The sequence below is a fragment of the Drosophila albomicans genome, chromosome 3 (assembly GCF_009650485.2).
Source record: "Drosophila albomicans strain 15112-1751.03 chromosome 3, ASM965048v2, whole genome shotgun sequence".
Lineage (NCBI taxonomy): Eukaryota > Metazoa > Arthropoda > Insecta > Diptera > Drosophilidae > Drosophila > Drosophila albomicans.
The window spans coordinates 46,284,602-46,305,666 of NC_047629.2; the positions used below are offsets into that span (position 1 = coordinate 46,284,602).

Here is a 21,065-nt window from a genome sequence, read left to right on the forward strand (position 1 = left end):
TGATTACTGTCATTAGCTCCGATGACTGCCTCGATGGCGGGCTAGATGATCTTGAGCAGTCCAACTCATCAAAACTGAAGAGCAGCTGTGCAGCTCGCTTTATCTCTATCTATTTATCTCTCTTTCTCACTCTTTATATATCAAATGTTGGCCCTTTGCAAACAAATTAAAGATCAATTTAATAGACATCTAAACGATGCGCCCTTCCCTCGGAGTTCAAATCAACTCGATTTGAAATTGAAAATAGGTTTAAAGATGCCTCGTTTGTTAGATCGTAAAAATGCGACAAAAGCGACAAGCTGCTTGAAAACAACATTTCGAATTATGTTCGTGAGTCGCGTCGCATCAAATTAACGCCCACGCTTTGTTTTCCCCCAAGTATTTCGCTGTGCTTGAAATGTGGCAACCAGAGGTAGAGAGAGAAGAGCGAGAGATTGGTGGCAATGGCTTTCACTGAAGAAGTTTTCTGCTTCCCGGACTGCGCACATAACTCTGGCCAAATATGTAAGTTAGATGTCTGTGTGGAAGGGGCAGAGTCGCGAGTCTCGAGTCGCAACACATGCAACACAACATCCCAACAGGAAAAATCTAACGGATGCCATTACCATATAAAGACAATGCTGACCTTCATTGCAATCACAAACACACACAGTTCCATTGGTGCTGAAAGATCTCTTCTTTTTTCCTCACCTACTGCTCTCGCTGCCACTGACTCGCCTCCTCGTGGACTACCAAAATTAGAAGCTGCTGTGCAACATTGTCTGTCGTCCAGGTCTAAGCAGGTTTCTCGCACACACACAGAACACACATCTTGGACAATGTCAGCGACAAGTTTCATGAATGAGAACGCAGCGTGACTCGGAAAAATGCCAAAGTCAAACAACACAGAACGATTTCCAAACCCTTTTCTTCATCCGAACTATTTATGCAAGATGCAAGAATTATGCAAAATTCCATCTTTAACCTCGTATCGATTACTTTTCGCAATAGAATATCAATTTTATTTGTTTGCCCATGAACATTCGCCAAATAATCTTATTTTGTTTGTAAACAATTTTGAGATTTCTCGAGTTAAGCTGATGGGAAGCAGATGATCAAATTTCAACAAATTGATCGTTTGATTAATTTCGGTTTGTTTCTCGATTTTAATTGACTGACTGCCAATCATTTGATTTTTCTTCGAATTGGAGATTTTAGTTGTTGAAGAGCAGATGATCAAATTTCAACAAAATTTTTTCTTCAGCTAATTTCTTTGGCTTTCTTTAAATAAATTGACTGAAAGTCAATCAGCACCTAGTTGCTTTGATTGCTTACTCTAGAAGTGCAGTATCAAAAAGTTAAGAATGTTTTTTAAACTTTGTGATATTGTGATTTAAATGGGTTGCTTTTTGTTTAACTTAAGAAATTCAATAAGTTTATTTAATTCCTCTGCAGAGGCCCATAGAGATTAAATATATTTGATCATTTCATTATTTTAGTTCATGTAAGCAAGTTTCTTTGAGCTTTCCTTAATGAATTGACTGACTTATTTGGAAAGTGTTTTCAAATCTCTTCATAAGCCAGAATGGATAACAATTTTTATATTTTGATTGTATTGTGATAATTGACTGGAAGTTAGTTTCTTCCCTTGATACATATATGAAGTGGATAGAGGAAGTTAGTTTCGTCTCCTTATATTATATGTAAAATAATCGATTATGAATCCCTTCGTCTCTTTAAAAGCTTAAAAAGATAAAGACACTTTCGATTATTCTGTGATATTGTGAAAAAAAGAATAGATAGGAAAGAATAAAATTCTTTTCTTGTCTTCAAATGTCCCAAAATTCATTATGATATGATCTTATTCTTTCAATGGGAATAAATTTCTTTTCGGTTTACCAGATAAATTGAATGATTTCTTAAGAAACTGTTTTTAATACTTTCCTATAAGCTGTCTCTTGATCTATTTAAGCCTATAGACTTGTTTTAGACTTTTGTTTGATCTTCCGATTTTCTATAATAATAAATTTTTTTATTCGCTCTTGTAGCCGAGTTATTCCGTTAATATATCTCCCAAAGATGAACAAGATTTAATTTATCTGTGATGTTCTGACTTTAAATGATGGGAAGTTAATTTCTCTACTTCTCCAATACCTTGATTAGTTTCTTAAAGTTTTAATGATGGGAAGTTCATTTCTCTACTTCTCCAATACCTTGATTAGTTCCTTTAGGAGTTACTATTATTTTCTCGTTGTATACGACCATATTGCTTTAATTTCATTTGCAGAGTCCTGAAAAGATCTACATCAAAGTAGTTGAGCTGGAGCCAAAGATCACAGCGCTGGGCGACAATTTTGACGACTCGCTGCAAATGCAACGAGAACACGATGAAACGCTGCGAAATCTACAGGTAAATCTCCCCAAGGGTAACTCTCATAGAAATCCCACTAAATAACTTCCCCATCTCAGAACCTGCCCGGTCCCATGGATGAGTTTGTGCAAAAAGCCGACAAATTGCTCGCAAGCAAACGCATCAGCTCAGAGCTGGTCAATGCCATGGCCGACACACTGAACATCATCTGGCAAGACATATTGAATCTGCTGCAAGATCGCCAACATATTCTGCATCTGTGCACACAGTTTCACGACAAGATGACGCTGTGTTTCCGTCGCATGGATCAACTAGAGGAAGCGTGCAGCGAGTCGATGACACCCACAGATGTGGCGGGCGTGCAAGAGTTCCTCAACAAATTCAAGCAGCTGCGGATCGACATGCTGACTGGCGTCATGGCTGCACTCAAGGATGGCAACGAGTTGCTCGCACAACTGCAAGAGCTGGAAAAGCTCGAGACACTGGACACCAGGCCGGAGCACATCAAGCGCGATGCCACACGAGCGGTGCACCAGGTTCAACAGTGGCTGGAGGCGTTGCACGATCGTCGCAATGCCTTGGAACTCGCTTGGCAGACGCGCAAAACGCAACTGGAACAGTGTTTGGCTCTAAAGCTGCTGGGACGCGAGCTCATTGAGCTGGAATCGGCGCTGCAGCAGGCCAGACATGAGCTAAACTCCATGTACAGTTTAGGAGAGTGCGAGCACTCGGCCAACCAGACGCTGCTCAAGTATCGCGAGTGGAAGCAACAGGCGTTGCTGCTGCGCGATCGCGCTTTGAAGATCACACGCGCCAAGGAGAAGGTGCAAGCATCCGGTCACTTGGCGGGCGAGGAAGCGTGTGCCAGAGCTTATGCTGTCCTCAGCGGCTGCACCGAGCATCTGGATGTGGTGGATCAACGCGAGCATTGGCTGCAACTGTCGCGTGACTTCTTTGCCAAGGCGGAGCATACGCTTAGCGTTCTAGAGAAACTCGAACTGGAGTTGGCCAGCGTCAAGTTGCCGCCGAATTCACCCGAGAGTTATGCCATGTATGCGAAGGTGTCGCGTGACGTTCGCAACTTCACGGAGGAGCCACTGCGTCTGGGTTACAGCATTCTGGATGAAGTGGGACGCACGCAGCCAGAGACGCAGGGCATTAAGCGTGTGCTCGATGAGCTGGAGAATCGCAAGGCATACATTGAGGGCATCTGTGCCAACAGCAGCGAGGATCACGAGCGTGTACAACGTGCACTCAACGAGTTTCTGTCGCAGCACAACGAACTGCTCGCCTGGTTGCGTGCCTCGGGTCAGTTGCAGCTGCAGCAGAGTGTCAACATGGGTCGCAATCTGCAGCAGGCGAAACAGTTTCTGTTGCAGCATCACGAACTCATGCAGGATCTGGAGGTAAGTCACGGTTGAGGCGTTGCTACTAAGTAAGGAAACTTTACTCATGACAAACTTCGCTTTCAGATCAAAGGCGAACTCATCAATCTGCTGCTCGAATCGATTAAACAGCATCTGGAGTCGTTGAGTCCGCAGCAACGTTACGATGTCGACTCCAAGGCGGAGGCATTGCACAAGCATTGGATTGAGCTGAAGGATTTGGTGTTGAAGCGCGTCGATTATGTGTCGCTGCTCATTGAGTTCTTCGAACAGGCCAACGAGCTCTCTAGTCAACTGGATCATCTGCAGCGACAGCTGCAACAGACACCAGACGAGCACAAGCTGCAGTTCCTACAGGCCACTTGGGCCAACATTGCCGGCAGCTATGCGGAACTCAAATCGTCCGGCCAGCGATTCATCAACTTGAAAGTCTGTATCGGTATCTATAACACATCCTCATCCTCATCCTCCTCCTCATCGTGTATTTAGTTGGAATTCTCTAATGTCAGGCTAGAGCTTTGCATGCAATGCTTCGCTACACTTTAGTTTAGTATAGTTTCCATCTTTTTTTGGTGTTGTACTAACCGCTGATGTCAGCTGCTGACAGCTTGCACATTTGCCAACGTCTGCCGCTGTCCATCAGATCCCGAGACCAACTCGCGACTCGTCCCAAACTGTCTCTAATATACTGTGCTGTTCCAACGTGATGCAACGTTTGCTATTTTTAGTATCGCGTCTGCGATTTGCAAAATAGTCGACATCTTGACGTGGATGCCGCAGCTTTGTTTATTTCCCCCAAAAAAACATTTTTAATAGCTTCATCAGGAGGATTGTCATTTCAGTGCAGGGGGATAATCATAGAAAAGCTACGCGTTAAGCAGACAGGGATAATTTAGTGAATAGATAAATACATTAGATGCATCTCAAAAGACTTGCACTTAGAGGGGGACTAATAATCTTAGAAGCAGATGAGTTCCTTAATGAATTAGGTAGAAGATAATTGCAGCAGGTGTTCGCCGCAAAATAGAATACACAATGATTGCAAAGAAAGATAATAGTTTAGTGAATACAAAGCTGAAGAGTATTTTTAGAGAATTTTAAATAGGATAAATGAAAGATAAAGCTAAAGAATATTCTTATAACTTAAAGGAAATAATATTTATGAATAGAATAATTGTAGACAATATTTTGAATAGCTTAAAATATATTTGGGTAATTTTTTGTAAAAAATGTAGCGAACCATCTAAAGTGCAAAAAATATACAAATACTTTTTTTATTTTGAGTAAAGACAAATCTTATAGCTCTTGATTAGCACTTTGATTATAGCTACGAATGATTATGGAATTTTTTCTGTTTTTAAGATAATTGCAAAAATGAACAAAAGAATTTATTGACAATCCACAAACTTAACGAATTTGTATATTTTATCGTAAAGCAGAAAAAGATTCTCAATTCAATCTTAGCTATAATTATAGTGGCAATCCAAAACTATAAAAATAAGCTTTACTTATTTTTAAAATTGTTTTAGTTTATGTTTTTTTCATTGCAAATAGTGTCGCACGCGACAAATTCCGCAAGAAAATTATCCAAATTCGTGTGTAAAAATGTCAATTCATTTATAAATTTGCTGCTTATTGTAAAATAGATAAGTTTTTTAATTGAAAGTGCTTAGGAAATGACGTTGCAAACGCACTTGAATTGTCAATTTCAAGTGGATTTATAAGATTTGTAGATGAAATGTTTGGTAAACAAGTCACTTGAAGTCGAACAGAATTTGTACATAATGAATTTAATCATGCCTTCAACAGATTTGCAGCAGTTAGTTCTGTTATAGTCATACATTCAAAGCAATAATCAGAGTATGTTATAATTATAAACTCCAACTCGAGGAACTTCACTTCAACTAAGTACATCTTTAAGCTGCTTCCAACTTCTTTGTCAGCGTAATGCAATAACTCAATCAACGATTATTGCTTCGCTTAGTTGCAAGTATATTTTCCACCTGCGGCTCTCAGGGTACCAAGCTATTTCGCTTTCGATGATTGCAGCCAGCCAAGTCAGCTTGCAATTTCTGTTTGGCAAAGACAGCGGAAAAGACTGTGGTGCATAAATTGCATACAATATGCTTCAGTTTGGTCCTAACATACTCGAGCCATAAACATATATCAGGCAAAGACAACGCCATTTTTTCGCAGTTGCGAAAAAGAAATCGCAGGGTTAGCCGGGCAGAAAAAAAAGGGAAGAGCAGCAGCGAGGAGGGGAAGACAAAATTTTGAAATTAGAAAATTTGCTTGGCTGCCAACGCCTCGAGTCGAGTCGAGTCGCGTCTAGTTGAGTTGAGTCCATAAATAAAAGCAGGCAATTTGCGCCATTTGGCTATAGATAGAGAGAGCGAAAGAGGTTGGTCTGGTCTCTGGACTCTGATGCGGCAGAAGGCGACAGACCCTGGCCGGAGGCAGATGCGTGCCACGTGCCACGCGCTTTCCACGAATTTTCCAACTTGTCAGTCAGACACTTGAGGCAGACGACGTCGACCAAAAAGGCAAAACGCAAATCTCAAAATACAAAACTACAAAATATCAACCAAAAACACAAAAAAAAAACAACACTAAAAGAAAACAGAAGAAAAGAGACAAGAACAGCAACTGATTTCATTTTATTTTTATGCTATTTTTATACGACATCACATTGGGCATCGCGTGTGCGTAGATTGTGGATCCATATCTCGAGACGAAATCCTCAGTGCAGGCAGTGGAAGAGACGCTGAACGGCTTCAGTAAGCGCCAGATCGACGTGACGAGCAGTTTGGAAAATTGGACAACGAACATTCAGGAGAAGCGTCAAGTCGAATATCTACTCGAGAAAGTCATGAGCGATAACGAGGAAGTAAGAGTAGCATTCAATAACATATTCTATTAAATATCTGACACGCTTCTTTTGCCTTTTCAGACTGTGGCCAAGAGCACACAGGTGGATACCCAGCTGTATCCGGTGTTCAGCACTTCCAGCTTGGACTCGAAGCAGCTGCTGACGAGCACACGCGAGAAGCTCTCGTTTGTCACCCAGGACATTGAGCGTGCCCAGGAGGAGATACAGCAACGCATACAGACAACGCTGAGCATACAGACAAAGGATCAGCAATCGCTGTCGAAGATCGAGCAGGTGATCAACAATCTGCGCATGCTGAAGGCAAAGCTCGATGGCATCAAGTACGACTATCGCACACTGCTGGAGAGTGTGCTGCAATTCCTCGAGAACATTGTGCAGCTGCGTCAAGAGATCGATGCATATTTTGCACGACAACAAGCTGCATCCACAGCGGGATCATCTTCGGGTGTCGAACGTACTATAGCCGAGCATGAGAAATTCCGCGATCAGTGCATGGATAAATTTAGATCGTTAATCACACAATCCGAACTGCTGATCGATCGGGTGCGTGTCTTGGAGCCGCCGGGTGCTCGCGAAATCGACACTGATCGCATTTTGAAGTTGTTGGAGAATCTGCGCATTCACTTCGAGTCGAACAGCAGCGCCAGAATGTCGACACTGGAGCGTCTCGAGAAGCTCGAGCAATTCCGCAACGATCTCGATGACATCGATCGCAGTCTGGACAGCGTCAGCAAGCAATTGCACGATATTAATGGACAGAGTGTGGATAGTCTGGCCGCAGCCAAGACCACGTCGCTGGCATTTGAGTACTTTGAACGTACCATTGAGGTGAGTGAACTCTTTTCTTTTTCTTCCGTTACTCTCGGGTTAAGTGCAGTGAATTTGTTTGGGTGTTAATATCATGCGTGTACTACAACTACTCATCTTCTAGAGTTCTATGCCCAAGTTTATGAAACTGAAGTCGACGCAACGACATCAACGACGCTGGGGCCAAACGTCAGCGCCAACGATCGAGGTAGCTTTCTAGAGAGGCATTCTCATAGATATTCATAGTATCTCTTGCACACACTGCATGTGGATGGCCTGTCACCCTGCCACCCTTTTACTTTCTCCTATTTTGGGTGGTCACAGCTCAGTTTTATATCGAGAATCGTTGCACAGCCTCGGCACATTCATCAAAATTTCCAAAAAACGCGTTGAGACATTTTCGAAAATAACTACAAATTCAGCTTTCAAAATGTTGCCGTTGTTGCTGTTGTTGCCTGTCAGCGGCGTTGAATGGACAGCGGCAGCTGTCGTTAGTTTGTAATTAAAAACTTGAGAAATACATCTTGTGTGCAGTGCCACAGATACAGATACAGCTACAGCTACAGATACAGATACACAGCCTAGAGTCTTGAGATACCAAATTTAAACGCTTGCCACTTGGCTGCACTGCTCTTAGCTCTTAGCTCCGCATTTGCTGTTATAAATTGCTTTTGACGTTCTGAATTTTTTATGGATTTTTCACACACAACACAAAAGTATCTCTTAAGTTGTTTGCCTATTTGGTTGCTGCACTTGTGCGTGCTGCCCGAGTCGCTGTGTGTGTTTATTTGCCCAGACATTTGTTTTAGCTGCTTTTTAATGGGTTAATTAGACAGACAGAAAGAGAGAGAGAGAGAGAGAGAGACAGAGAGAAAGAGTTTTTGATATTTTTGGCATTCATTTTTTAATTCGCTTCTTTCACGACAGCTGCTTGAGAAGCGCATTGAAAAGTTTACCGAGACAACGAGTCAACAGCTGCTGATCAGCAACCCGGAAAGCGAAGCGTATGTTAAGGACGAGCTGCGCAAGCTCAACGACAAGTGGCAGAGCTTCAAAGAGCAGGTGAAGCAGAAACGAAAGAGCCTCAATCAGGCCAATGAATTCTTCGAGGTTGTTGAGAAGGTAAGTCCATGAAATTTTAAATTTATTCAGCACTAAAATACTTTTTCAACTTCACAGATCGATGCAGAGTACCGTGAGATCAGCTACTTCTACAATAGCGTCTCGAATAAGGTGCCGTATCTGCGCGATCCCGTCGAGGCCGCCAATCTGGTCAATGATATCGAAAAGTATGTGACCAGTCGTGAATCAGCGCTGCGCTCGAAGTTGGACAATGCTTCACAGTGTGCTCACGATATGAACAAAGTGTCCAGCTTGTACAACGACGTGATGAACATTTTCCAATCGTTCGTCAAGCTAAAGTTGGATATCAATATTGTCATTGAGCGTCTAAAGCAGGAGCAACGTCAGCGTGAACAACTCGAGCGTGAGGCACGCGATCAAGCCGAACGGGATCAGGCAATACGCGAGGCCGAAGCACGCGAGCGTTTGGCACGTGAGGAGCAAACACGTCTGGAGGCGCAACGTCAGCAGGCGGCCATCGAGCAGGCACAGCGTGAGCTAGCTGCTAGGCAGTTGTCACTGCGTGAACAGGCGGTGCGCGAAGAGGAGGCACGCTTGCAGGCGGTGCGCGAACAGGCGGCGAGAGAGCAGTTGGCAAGGGAGCAGGCGGCGCGCGAAGAGGAACAACGCATCCAAACACTGCGAGACATTGCTAAGCGTGAGGAGGAGTTGCGACTGCAGACGCTACGTGAGGAGGAGGCACGTTTGCAAACGAAACGCGAGGAAGAGATACGCATCAAGCGTGAAGAGGAGTTGCGCCTCAAGCGCGAAGAGGAATCACGCCAGAAACGTGAAGAGGAATCGAGACAGAAGCGCGAGGAAGAATCACGCATTCAACGCGAGGAGATTACACGGCTGCAAACACTGCGCGATCAGGTGGATCAGCAGCGCATTGTTACCGAGAACATACGCAAGGACATCCAGGTGAATCAGATCTTCACCGAGCTGCGCTACGCTTCACCGCTCTTCGTGCGTCCGCTGAAGGATGCTTTGACACGCGAGGGCGATCGCTTTGTGTTCGAGTGCGAAGTTACCGGTACTCCCGAACCTAGTGTGGAATGGTTCAAGGATGGCATCAGCATACAGAGCAATGCCGACTATAAGACCAGCTTTGACAAGGGCATCTGTCGCCTGGTCATCGAGGAGACCTTTGCCGCCGACACCGCTCGCTTCAGCTGTCGTGCCTCCAATCTGGTAGGCACCTGTGATACGAATGCCACGCTGACTGTGCGTGAGAATGCTGCCGAGCTGCAGCTGGTGCCGCCTCGCATTGTGCGCTTCTTGGAGAGTGGCAAGGCCACCGAAGGCACCTCCTTCCAGTTTAGCTGTGTAGTTAGCGGTGTTCCTCTCCCCACAGTGCAGTGGTTTAAGAACGACAAGTGCATCGATGACTCGCAGGATTATGTCATCAGCTACAACAATGGTGAGGCGACGTTGCGCTTCGAAGAAGTCTTCCTTGAGGATGACGCGGTCTACACGTGCAGCGCTTCGAATCCAGCGGGCATTGAACATTGCTCGGCTAGTCTCATTGTGGAACGTGAGTCTTAAGCAACTTAATTGTAAAGTATTGTACAGTAATATTCTTTTGCCTTTGCAGCCTTGGAACCCACTGAGTTGCCCTGCTTCAAGTTGCCGTTGCAGAATGCCATGGCACGCGTTGGCCAGAAGATCAAGTTGGAGGCTTTGGTCTCGGGCATTCCCAAGCCAGATATTTACTGGCTACACAATGGCAAACCCTTCCAGCCACGCGACCTCAAAGTGAGTACAAATAAGCAATGGAAAAGACTGAGAAATTTTAAGTTGAATGAACTTTTGAGTATTTAATTGAGTCTTATACATATTAGAGATCGTTTTGATGAGCAAATATTTAAAATATTTGAGGTATAAAAATCGTATATTGATGAAATATGTTTGAATATGTATTTATTTATATATACTTAAGTAATATTATAAAAATACTGTCTTAATTTGAGAGTAGAGCAGCGCTGACTACATATGTAGGTTCATAGGTCTCTGTTTGAATATAATTTTCAAGAAGACTAGAAATATTTCCTTATACTATAACCTAGTGAAGAAAGCAATATATAATTCAACTATTGATAGAAACATCATGTTGTGGCTGAAAATATTTCAATAGGAATCCATGCATGCCTTTTTTAATGATTAGCATATGAAAGATTTATAGTAGACTTTTAGAAACAATAGACTGAGTATAATAGTTTACTTTGGCAAAATCAATTCAAGAACTGTTGCCAATCACAAGCATATGAGATTTTCAACTCCTTTGAGTCGTCTGCAGCAGACTGTTCGCATTCTGCAATTCGTTTGGGAAAATACACACAAAAATTGCAAATAATAAAAATGGCACAGAGTACAATTCCCCCGGTCGCAAAGTTCGATCGGTCGATGGCGCGATCTCGCAATGATATATGCATACATTAAACATTAATAAATATACGTATACAGATATAGAGAAGAGAAAGCTATGTATATGCAAGTGTATAAACAAAATCTTTGCGCTGTTCCAGCAAAAAAGCAGTGAACACATTTTATGTGGTGGGCGTTGAGTGTGTGTGTGTGTGCGATGTATTGGCAGAATCTGGCGAATAGTTCCAAAAAAGATATTCAATGAACATGGTTTTTTGCTGACGTCAACATTGCGTAGCTTTAGAGGGGAGGGGTGCACATCCGGAGATGCGGGGAGGGGGATGTACATCATTAGCATCATTAGAAAGATCTTATTGCAAAAACCCGAAATACAAAATGTAAATTCAAGGCAAATGCGAAAATGATTTAAAAATACGCCGACGCATACAGCATACACTGCACTACGTGGCAATTGAGGCGTCTGTTAGCGTTGCTGTTGCAGTTGCAATACTATAAATTACAAGAAAATGCAACCAGCCGTGGGGCATCCATTGCGAATCCAATTCACCACAGTCATCGTGGTTTTTTTTTTGTTCGGGGATGTTGCGGTTCTTGGATCGCAGCCTCCTCAGATCGTGGGCGCTGTCAGGCAATTTGTTTATTGTGGGCGCCGTACAATCTATACTATATACTATACACAATGTATATATGTTGCTCACTATATGCTATAAATGCTGAAAATTATTTCATTTTGATTTTCATCGCGAAAAGCGCTTTTTGGCAGCTTCGCAAAATGATTTCATTGCCCGCTCCTCACTTTAATTGCCCGTCTTTGACAAAACCGAAAACCAAAAACGCAATGATCTCATTTTTGTCCGATTTAAGAAACATCTCCACAATTAAACAATTAAGCGTATTGTATTTGTAATTGTGGCATTATTGCTACGATCGATATTATTGTTTCGATTCGAAACAACACCTGTGCAGCACTCTTCGAGCTTCCTGCAATTTGGAGCAACAACAAAAGCGGGGCGCTGGCAGTTTCCCGCTTTTGTTTTTTTGGAAAATAAACAGCACGTCAGCACGGCAAATATGAGACTAGACACACAACATTGTAGTGCAGACTCCCGCACCGGATAAAGATCGGGAGAGGGAGAGAGAGGGGGGCTTTGGGGGATCGCACATCCGCGCGCCACAACATAAATAAGTTGAGATGGGTGTAAAATGAAAATTGAATGGCCAACAAGTGAATTAAATGTGGTCGGAAAAAACAACTAGTCAAAATAGATACGCTGTAAAGAAAACTATATTCTAAACACGTACTCTAGTGCATATACCCCTAACCCATTAGCTACAGGGTATTGCAAGTGCGAGCACATAAAGTGCCAAGCATTGAAATTGAAAGCATTAGCCTGGCCATAAGCTGAAAATTGAATATACTAGTAGCCGAAAGTCAACAGACGACGGCCTCGTCTCGCCATCTTTTATATTCACCACATGGTGAATAGACACTCGAGTCAGTCGGTGGTCAAAACATTTCAATATTTTTGTTCGACTTTTTCAACTTTCAGTACGAAAACGGTCGCGTTACGCTAATAATCCCACAAGCGTATCCAAACGACGCCGGATCCTACGTGTTGAGTGCTAAGAATCTAGCTGGCGAGGCATATAGCCATTGCAACATCATTGTCAAGGGACGCCTGCCAAACGAGACGTCCGATTCCGAGATGGCCAGCGACATCGAACCCATTCGTCCGGCCGTCCACATGCCCCTCAAGGATGTCTCCATGTTTGAGGGCAAACCTGTGCGCCTGGATTGCGTGATTGTCGGACAACCCGAACCGGAGGTCATCTGGTATCACAACGAACGTCCGGTAAAGGAGTCTGCCGATGTGCAGCTTCTATTCCAGGGCGATCGCTGTTCGCTCTTCATACAGGAGGTGTATCAGGAGGATGCGGGCAACTACAAAGTAGTGGCCATCAATTCGGCTGGTGAAACGTCAAGCAGTTGCGAGCTGAAGGTCACGCCGTTGAACATCGCTGAGCCAGCCACTAGGGCACAAGCTGAACGTCAGTCTATGCCCAAGGATGCACAACCCAAATTCGAGCGTTTGCTTTCAGATGCGCTCGCCGATGAGGGCGAACAGGTGGTGCTGGAGGTGCAGGCTAGTGGCGATCAACCGCTCCGCGCTCAATGGTATTTGACCAACAAGGAGCTGCAGCTGAACGAACGCGTCACGGCGCAATCAAATCCCGAGGCGGGCATCTTTAAGCTCATACTGAACAATGTGGAGGCCAATGACAAGGGCGTCTACACGGTGAAGGTGTCCAACAATGCTGGCGATGCCAAGTGCTTCTCGCATTTGATTGTCAAGTCCGTCAACATGCCAGAGAATCGTCGCGGTAGTCAATCGTCAGTGGAGATCGTGGAACGTCATCTGTGTCCCGAGTTCAAGGAGCTGTTCAGCGATAAGCAGGCGCAGATCGATGATGTGGTCAAGTTCGAGTGCATTGTGGTGGGCAAACCGACGCCCAAGGTGCATTGGTATTTCAACGATCAGCCAGTGCATGGACACAACTTTTTGGTCTCCACCAGCGGTGATCGTCAAGTCCTCACCATACAGCAGTTAACACACGATGCTGTGGGCAAAATCAGTTGTGTTGCCGAGAACGAGGCGGGCAAAGCCACCTGTGTGGCCTTCCTCAACATCATTGGCAGCGGTCTTCCCGCTTCCAGTGATGTGCAAACCATGACCCAAGAGCATAATACCGAATCATCGCGAGTGACCATCAAGAAGCAAACGTTTACTACCACCTCGACATCGCAGGTCAATTCCTACGAAGGAAATGTGCCACAGACCGAGGTGCATCACTCCTCGGCGCACATTGATCAGTCGCTCAAGCAGCTAGGACAACAGCGACCCGAGATTGTCGAGAGTCATCACTACCAGGAGCTGCACAAGAGCAAGGAGATGAGCAGTCCTAGTGTGCAACAGAAATCCTTTACACTCGTTCAGTCCTCCAACGGTGTGCCAGCTTTACCAGATTCTCCGACGCGTCTCCGCAAGGAGATTGCTCCACGTTTCACCACCCCGCTGACTGGAAAAATTGTGGATCAGGGTGCCAATGTGAGCATGGAGGCCATATACGATGGTTTTCCTTCGCCTGAAATTAAGGTCGAGAAGAATGGCGATCAACTATTTGACAATGAGCATACCAAGATTTCCAACAAATTCAATCGCGTCACCATTGAGTTGAAGGAAGTGAATGTGGCCGATGCTGGACGTTATGCGGTGACTGCTTCCAACACGGTGGGTCAATCCACCAGCACTGCCGATTTGGTTGTCAAAAGTGAGTAGAAGCAATTTTTATTAAAATAGAAATTAAGTCATAAAGTTCTTTTCGTTTAAGTCATAAAGTTATTAAAATGAATTTTAGCATTTAGGATTTATATAAATTCTAGAGCAAAGATCTTTGAACGCAATGTAGAATGTTGACACATTGTATTTGACCACTACTATAGAATAGATGCTTGCCTCTCCCTTCGTTAGATTTAATTTAAATTTAATTAAATTTTTAAACAAATTAATCAACTGAAGGGATTAGTTCCACTGTCTGTCTGTCGTCACCTTTTCGGTCGAACGAATTATTATTATATAAAGCCTAGAGATTCCTTTTTTCTAATATCAAAAAAATAACATAATGTAGATTAATTTCACACACATAGTTCTTATTTTGTTTACTATATTATTTATTGAAGGCACAAGAGATTTTAAAGATCTCATCAATCAAATAAAAGGGTAAAGTGCCTTTCACAGTTTTCCACAGTCTGTTAGTCAACAGCTTTTTTGTTCAACCGATTTTTGGGAATTATTTTTAGGGGATTACATAAATAAAAGAGCATCCTTTGTTCTGAAATTAAAAGTGTTGCACAAATATTTAATATTTTCGCACATACATTACTATGTATGTATATTGTAAATTATGATACTATTAATAGATCATTGTTAGCTTTTCTTTAAATATGAATGAATATTAATACACGAACGAAACAAATGAATAATATAAAGGAGTAAAAGCTCTCCTGACAACATTTTTTCCACAGCATTTTTCATTAAGTCATATAAATAAAATGCCATATAATATCGTTCCAACTAGATCTCGTCTGACAATGCAGTTTATTTACTTTCTGTCTCTCAATCTCTTTTGTTATGATCTTAATAATTGATTAGGCAATTTCTCAGAATTATAACGAGCGAGTAGATCATTCGAATTGGGTCGGACATATGGCCTATATCGTGTGTCAATATCTGCGGGGCACATCAATCAGCTTGGGGAGCATTAAAGTGTCATTGTCGGGGGCGTCAATAGATCTTTAAACGTCAATGCCGCCAGTTTTGCCATATTGATGAGTTTTTAGGTGGCGTTTTTCGCAGTTTTCATTTTCATGTTTGTGTTTTTGTTTATGTTCAGAAAAGATGGCCCCCAAAAGGGGAAGACGCCATAAGAAAAAATGTGCCTTACAGAATTTTCAATTTATAAATATTTTTTCTCGTCAAAGGAACAGTCTGTGTTTTGAAAAATGGGCAATAATTATGTAAATTCCGTAGAACACAAGTTGTATTTTAGATGAACATAGAGTTCGCGGATTTTTGTCGTTTTGTGTGGTTTTCGTTCTGGCCGAGTTGAGACGAGAGTATTCTGTATTAGTTCTGGCTGAAATCTGTTTAAAATTATACATATATATTTTTACTGCTGGCTGTCTACACGAATTACTCATTATGGCTGATCGTTGTGCTCTTGGACGTGTGTACAACAAGTAAATTATTTGGCGATCTTTTGAGATCTGCTGTTGCAATGACACAAAAAAGCAGAATATTTATTTTCATTTTCGGTTTGTCTGTTGTGGCTTTCTATTGAAAGTGGATCGCAATGACAGACAACCACACAACATATGTTTGTGTGTGCTGAGCACACGATCCACAATTCTTGAACTACATAATAGTAATGACGCCTTTTGCTCTCCCTTGCAGAGACCATCTTTCCGCCAGTCTTCGGTCGTCGTTTGCAGGCGCAGGTTAGCAAAAAGGGCGAGAAATTGATCATGGAAGTGGAGGTGACAGGATTGCCAGAGCCAACAGTGACGTGGCTAAAGGATGACAAACCCATTAAGGAGGCTGGACTGTCCGAGCATCGTCTGCTTGCCCAGGGCAACTCATACAAGCTGATCATCGAGAGAGGTGAGTTACAGTTCCGAACTTATATTGCCTTACTTTATATTTGTATACCCTTCTCTAGCTCAAACCTCCGACTCGGGCAAGTATATGGTGAAGGCAACAAATGCTGGAGGCGAGGCCAAGAGCATCGCTGACTGCGCCATACTCGAGCCATCGCCGGAGCGTATGCAGGAGGTGGTCAAGACGATTGTTTACGAGACAACGCCGGCGACAAGTGAATTCAAAACTGAAGTAAGTCTGCATGTGCTCAATATCTAAACTCTACTATCTCTACATGACTGCAACTCGAAATCTTATCTATCTATCTATCGATCCCTCACCTACATATGATATATAACTTTCTATCTGAACTGTCAAATCTATTTATTCTATATTTATACATATTTCTCTTCGATTTGTTACGTTTATATTTGACATGATTTATATATATACCATATATACATACTATATTTATAATAAACAAATATTGTGAATTCTCTTCTCTCATGATTTCGACGTTGTTCGTTTCGCTTTGCTCATGACAACCATACACCACAACCACACCAAATACATCTCTCCATTTGGGTTATATAAAAAAAAAAAAAACACATACACATTTGCATATCAGAACCAGTTCAATAAAGAGCCACAGTCATATCAGACAAATCAGAGCGATTCAACCACTGCCAATGATCTGCATGGTCTCTCCGAATCGAAAGTGATCACTGAGCATCGTTGCACCACCGAGGCAACGATGCGTCTAGAGCACAAATCGAACTATCTCGACCTGCCCGAGCTGACAGCGCGTCCCAAGACACCCACCACCAACAACAACAACAACAATAACACTGCCAGCATGGATCACACCGATAGCACACAAACGACCAGCTTCCAGACTGGCATCACACCACCACAACAACAACAACAACAACAACCACCACAACAAGTCCCACCGCCTGTGCCACCCAAGCCCTGTGCGCCTGTTGTGGCCACCTCCTTTGGCCAGTCCGAGCAACCGCCGCAGATGCAGACCCAAATCAATACCCGATACGAGAGCAGCACCAGCGAACACAAAACCTCCTCGTCCTTTGAGTATTTCAAGAAAATGGATGAGGAAACCATTACACAACGACCCAAGCCATTGGCCCAGAAGCCCATCGAGACTGTGGTGCGCAAACCCCAAGCGCAATCGTTGGCTGAGGAATTGCGAAGCATGAATCTGATACCCGGAGCACCGCCAGAGTTCTGTTACACACCCAAGGGTGAGGTGCAAACACCGCGGGTGCCGCTCATACAGGATAAGATCAAGATACTCGAGGAGGTGCAGCCAAAAGAGACACCACCACAGGGTGGTGTGCCCGTTTTTCCGCTGCCCATGAATCTGCAGAGCGTGCAACACGAAACAACAATGACCAAGGAAGTTAAGGTGGAATACGGTCAGCCAATTCTGCGTCCGGCGGCAATGCTTGCGACGCCCGCACAGCAAAACCCACGTTCGCCATCCCCAAAGCCATCAGCTGAAGGTGTGGCAATGTCCAAGCTGTGGACTCCAGCAGGTGTCAGCGGTTACTCTAGCGATGTGGAACAAAAGTCTGAGAAGCAGACCATTATCACCAAGCTAGCAACTCCCACGCCCACCAAGGAGCTGAATGCTCCATTCCTGGTGCAGCAGGTGGCCAAGACCATAACGCCAGCAACACCTCCGACTCCAGCCCCAACTCCAGTCACTCGTCTGGTCAATATTGAGTTGGAGCCTGGCACACCACCAGAGATCTGCTTTGCACCTAAGCCGCAGCCAGAGGAGGTGCGACGTCATTCGCTAGTTGAGTCGATGGAACAGAAACTGGAACAGAATCTCGTGCAGGGACCCAGCAAAGTGTTGCCACATTCGGTGCCCACTTTAACGCCTGCTGCGGCACCACTCAAGCCCAATGGCTCCATCTATCGGCCACCGCCACCAGTGATGCCCAATCGTCTGGGACCCAGCTATGAGAGCGACTATGAGAGCGATCGTTACAAGTACAGTGGCAGCGAATCGGATGAGCCACGTGCTCGCCAGCAACAGGCTACCATGGAGACATCGTTCAAGTCCAGCGGCTATGCTGCCGACACCGAGGAACATTCAAGCTATCGCAAGTCGGAAACCAGCTTCTACGAGACCAAGTCTTCGTCCTCGACAACAACGGCACCACCCAAGTTGCAACCTGAGCCACCAGCTCAGATCTACTTTACGCCTCAGGCCCAGTCTCAGCCACAGCATCAGAATCAGCAATCGTCGAGTTACAGCCAGGAGGCGAAGGTTCGCATAGATCGATCTGAGATCAATCAAACTTAACTATCTGTTGTTGTCCTTGTCGTTGTCGTTGTTATGTGTAGCACTTGGAAACTGGCAAAGCCATTTTCCTATCCTCTCTGCAAACAGCCTCTGTATTGTTGTGCTCTCGTCTCCTTTATCTGTGTGTTGTCCTCTCCTTGTCTAACCCTGTTCATAAGCTCGCTTGCCCCTAACCCTATATTGCTCTTACTCTTACTCGCTCATTCCGCCAAAGATCTACAAATCATCAAGTTCATCGTATACCATTATAGTAAAGCGATTTGTTTGTGATTTCATTTGTTATGCTTATGCTTATAACCTTATAAATAAGTTATTGAAAACTAAATGCAACAATATGAGTAGGAAATAAAATTATGGTAATTTGTTTAAAGACTTAAGATAGAGTACACTATTTACACAGTTGTGAGGAAGGGAACATATTTATTTCCTAAGTTACAATCAAAAGCCTTTTCAAATGACACTAGAAAAGATAAATCTGTAATTTAATTAGAATAGTAAGCCGAATAGTATAGTTAGTCGTAATATAATAAATTTATATAAATAATATTGAGAAACTATTTTTGTGTCTAATATATTTGCTAGAACTTTACTCAGATCTTAGTTTGAGTTGTGAATTGAGAAGTTTTATAAAAAACGATTCATTGAAGCAGACAGATTTTTTTTTGGAATATATATCATCGAATCTTTAGAACTTCTAATGTTCATTATAATAGAGAAATTAGAGCTTTATTTGCTTTGCATGAAAGAATAATTATTGCTTTAATTTGTTGTATTTTAAAGTGAGTTAACTCTGTAATATATTTAAGTCTTTCTTCTAAGTGTTTTGCATTGTTATACATTGTATTGTAATCCATTCCTCGCTCAAGTATTTAATCTGTTTCATGTATCTGTCTGTTTTTTAATCTCCGTTGTTGTTCCTTGTTCATTTTACTGTTTCCCTATTGAATTTGATCATCCCAAAGTAATATCACACCGCATTTCTTTCGCAGAACTACAAGTACAGCTCATCGTCGAGTATGCAGCAAAGCAGCAGTTCAACTCACCACGAGACCAAGTACACTTCGAACACAATGCCGTTGATCACACCAAGTCCAGTGCCAGCGCAGCGCAAGACGCCAGCTGCTGAGTTCAGCGACTACAGCAGCGAAGTGGATGAACGCTTCCGTTCAGTGTCGCGGGCCAACGAGTCAGACACAGACATCAAGGGCTATCGCGTTGTGTTCCCACCGACACCAACTCCTCGCACCAACATTGCCAACGGACACAAATCGCCTGTGGTTGTGGTGACGCCATCGCCCATGGAGTTTGAACCCACACCACCTGAAGTGGGCAGCTACTCGCGTCCCAAATTCGAACCGATTGGCAAGGAAATACGCCATGAGATTCGCACAGAGTCCAGCTCCAAACAGTCGAGCTTCAAGTCGAATCAACAGCAGCCGCAACATGTCTTCAAGCCAAAGCCTGTGGCAGCCAAGTTTATAGCTGCCACACAGCAGCAACAACAGCAGCAACCACTGCCCACCTCGAGGCCAACCATGTACTACAATGCAGTTGCTGGCGCTCCCATGCACACTGCCAAGGTGGCCCACGAGACAAAGAACGTGATGCAGATGCATGAATCGACAGAGAGTTCCCAGCGCATTGTCAACATGCAGCAGACCAAGCGAGTGATTCACTTTGACAACCAACAGCAGCAACAGCAACAGCAGCAATACATGCAACCTCTGGAGCCTTTCCCCTACAGTCCGGCGGGTAGTCGCACTCCATCGCGGCAATCACACTTGCCACCGCCGGCCACACCGACCAAATTCATACCCGGCGAGTTCCGTGAAAGCGACTACGAAAGCGAAGTGGAAGGAGCACGCATTCAACCGCTTTGGTCTCCATATGGCGATGGCCTGACCAAGGGCTATCGTCGTGTGGCGCCTCCGCAGGGTGGCGGACGCTCCTGCAGTCTACCGCGTACCTATGAGCGTGTGCTGTCACCAATGGAGTTTGATCGCGGTCCCGAGATGCCCAGCAAGATCCACGTGGATGTAAATACGCTGCGCAAGGAGCAACGCGGCGGCAGCACGGTGACCACACAACATCGCACACAGTCCCTTAATCGCAACAGCACCTTGAGGCAGCAGCAGTACGGACTGGATCAGACAGACAATCAACAGCAGCTGCAGCAACAACAACTGCGTGGCGGCACCTTGCCGCGTTATGGCTACAACACGCTGCAACAGCAGGCAGAGGGTCAGGGCAAACGCATGGGTTCGACGTTCCTGCAGAAGTCGCATCAGTTTGTCGAGGATGTCAGCAGGGATATGCAGAGTTCGACGGGATTGCGTCCCGGATTCAGACGTGCTCCCAGCGAGGGCAGCAATCAACCCCAGGCTTACAGGGATGAATCGCGAGTCTCCCAATACGGTAAGTTCAAATGCTTGAAAGACAAATCCTCCTTGCTTAACTCTGAACGTAGAACCCAGAAAACAGATTTGAATTCCATTTTTATTGAATTGGTATTGAAAGTTGACATTTGAGAAATTTCGTTGAGTGCATCAAAACTAACTAACCCCAAAAACTTCCCGCCCTCGCCCAAAAGCGA

The 21,065-nt window shown here is 44.1% G+C and overlaps 1 protein-coding gene across 1 annotated transcript in view; it reads left to right on the forward strand.

Annotated features, from left to right (window-relative positions):
* Nucleotides 1-21,065, forward strand: part of LOC117567728 (titin) — a 121,180-nt gene that overhangs the window by 11,454 nt on the left and 88,661 nt on the right. Inside the window, 13 exon segments of the mRNA XM_052005716.1 lie at nt 2,267-2,389; nt 2,449-3,756; nt 3,823-4,164; nt 6,446-6,622; nt 6,686-7,453; nt 7,557-7,640; nt 8,360-8,554; nt 8,612-10,091; nt 10,152-10,312; nt 12,493-14,272; nt 15,955-16,161; nt 16,220-16,389; nt 19,462-20,887. Coding sequence (XP_051861676.1) covers nt 2,267-2,389; nt 2,449-3,756; nt 3,823-4,164; nt 6,446-6,622; nt 6,686-7,453; nt 7,557-7,640; nt 8,360-8,554; nt 8,612-10,091; nt 10,152-10,312; nt 12,493-14,272; nt 15,955-16,161; nt 16,220-16,389; nt 19,462-20,887 — 8,221 coding nt within the window.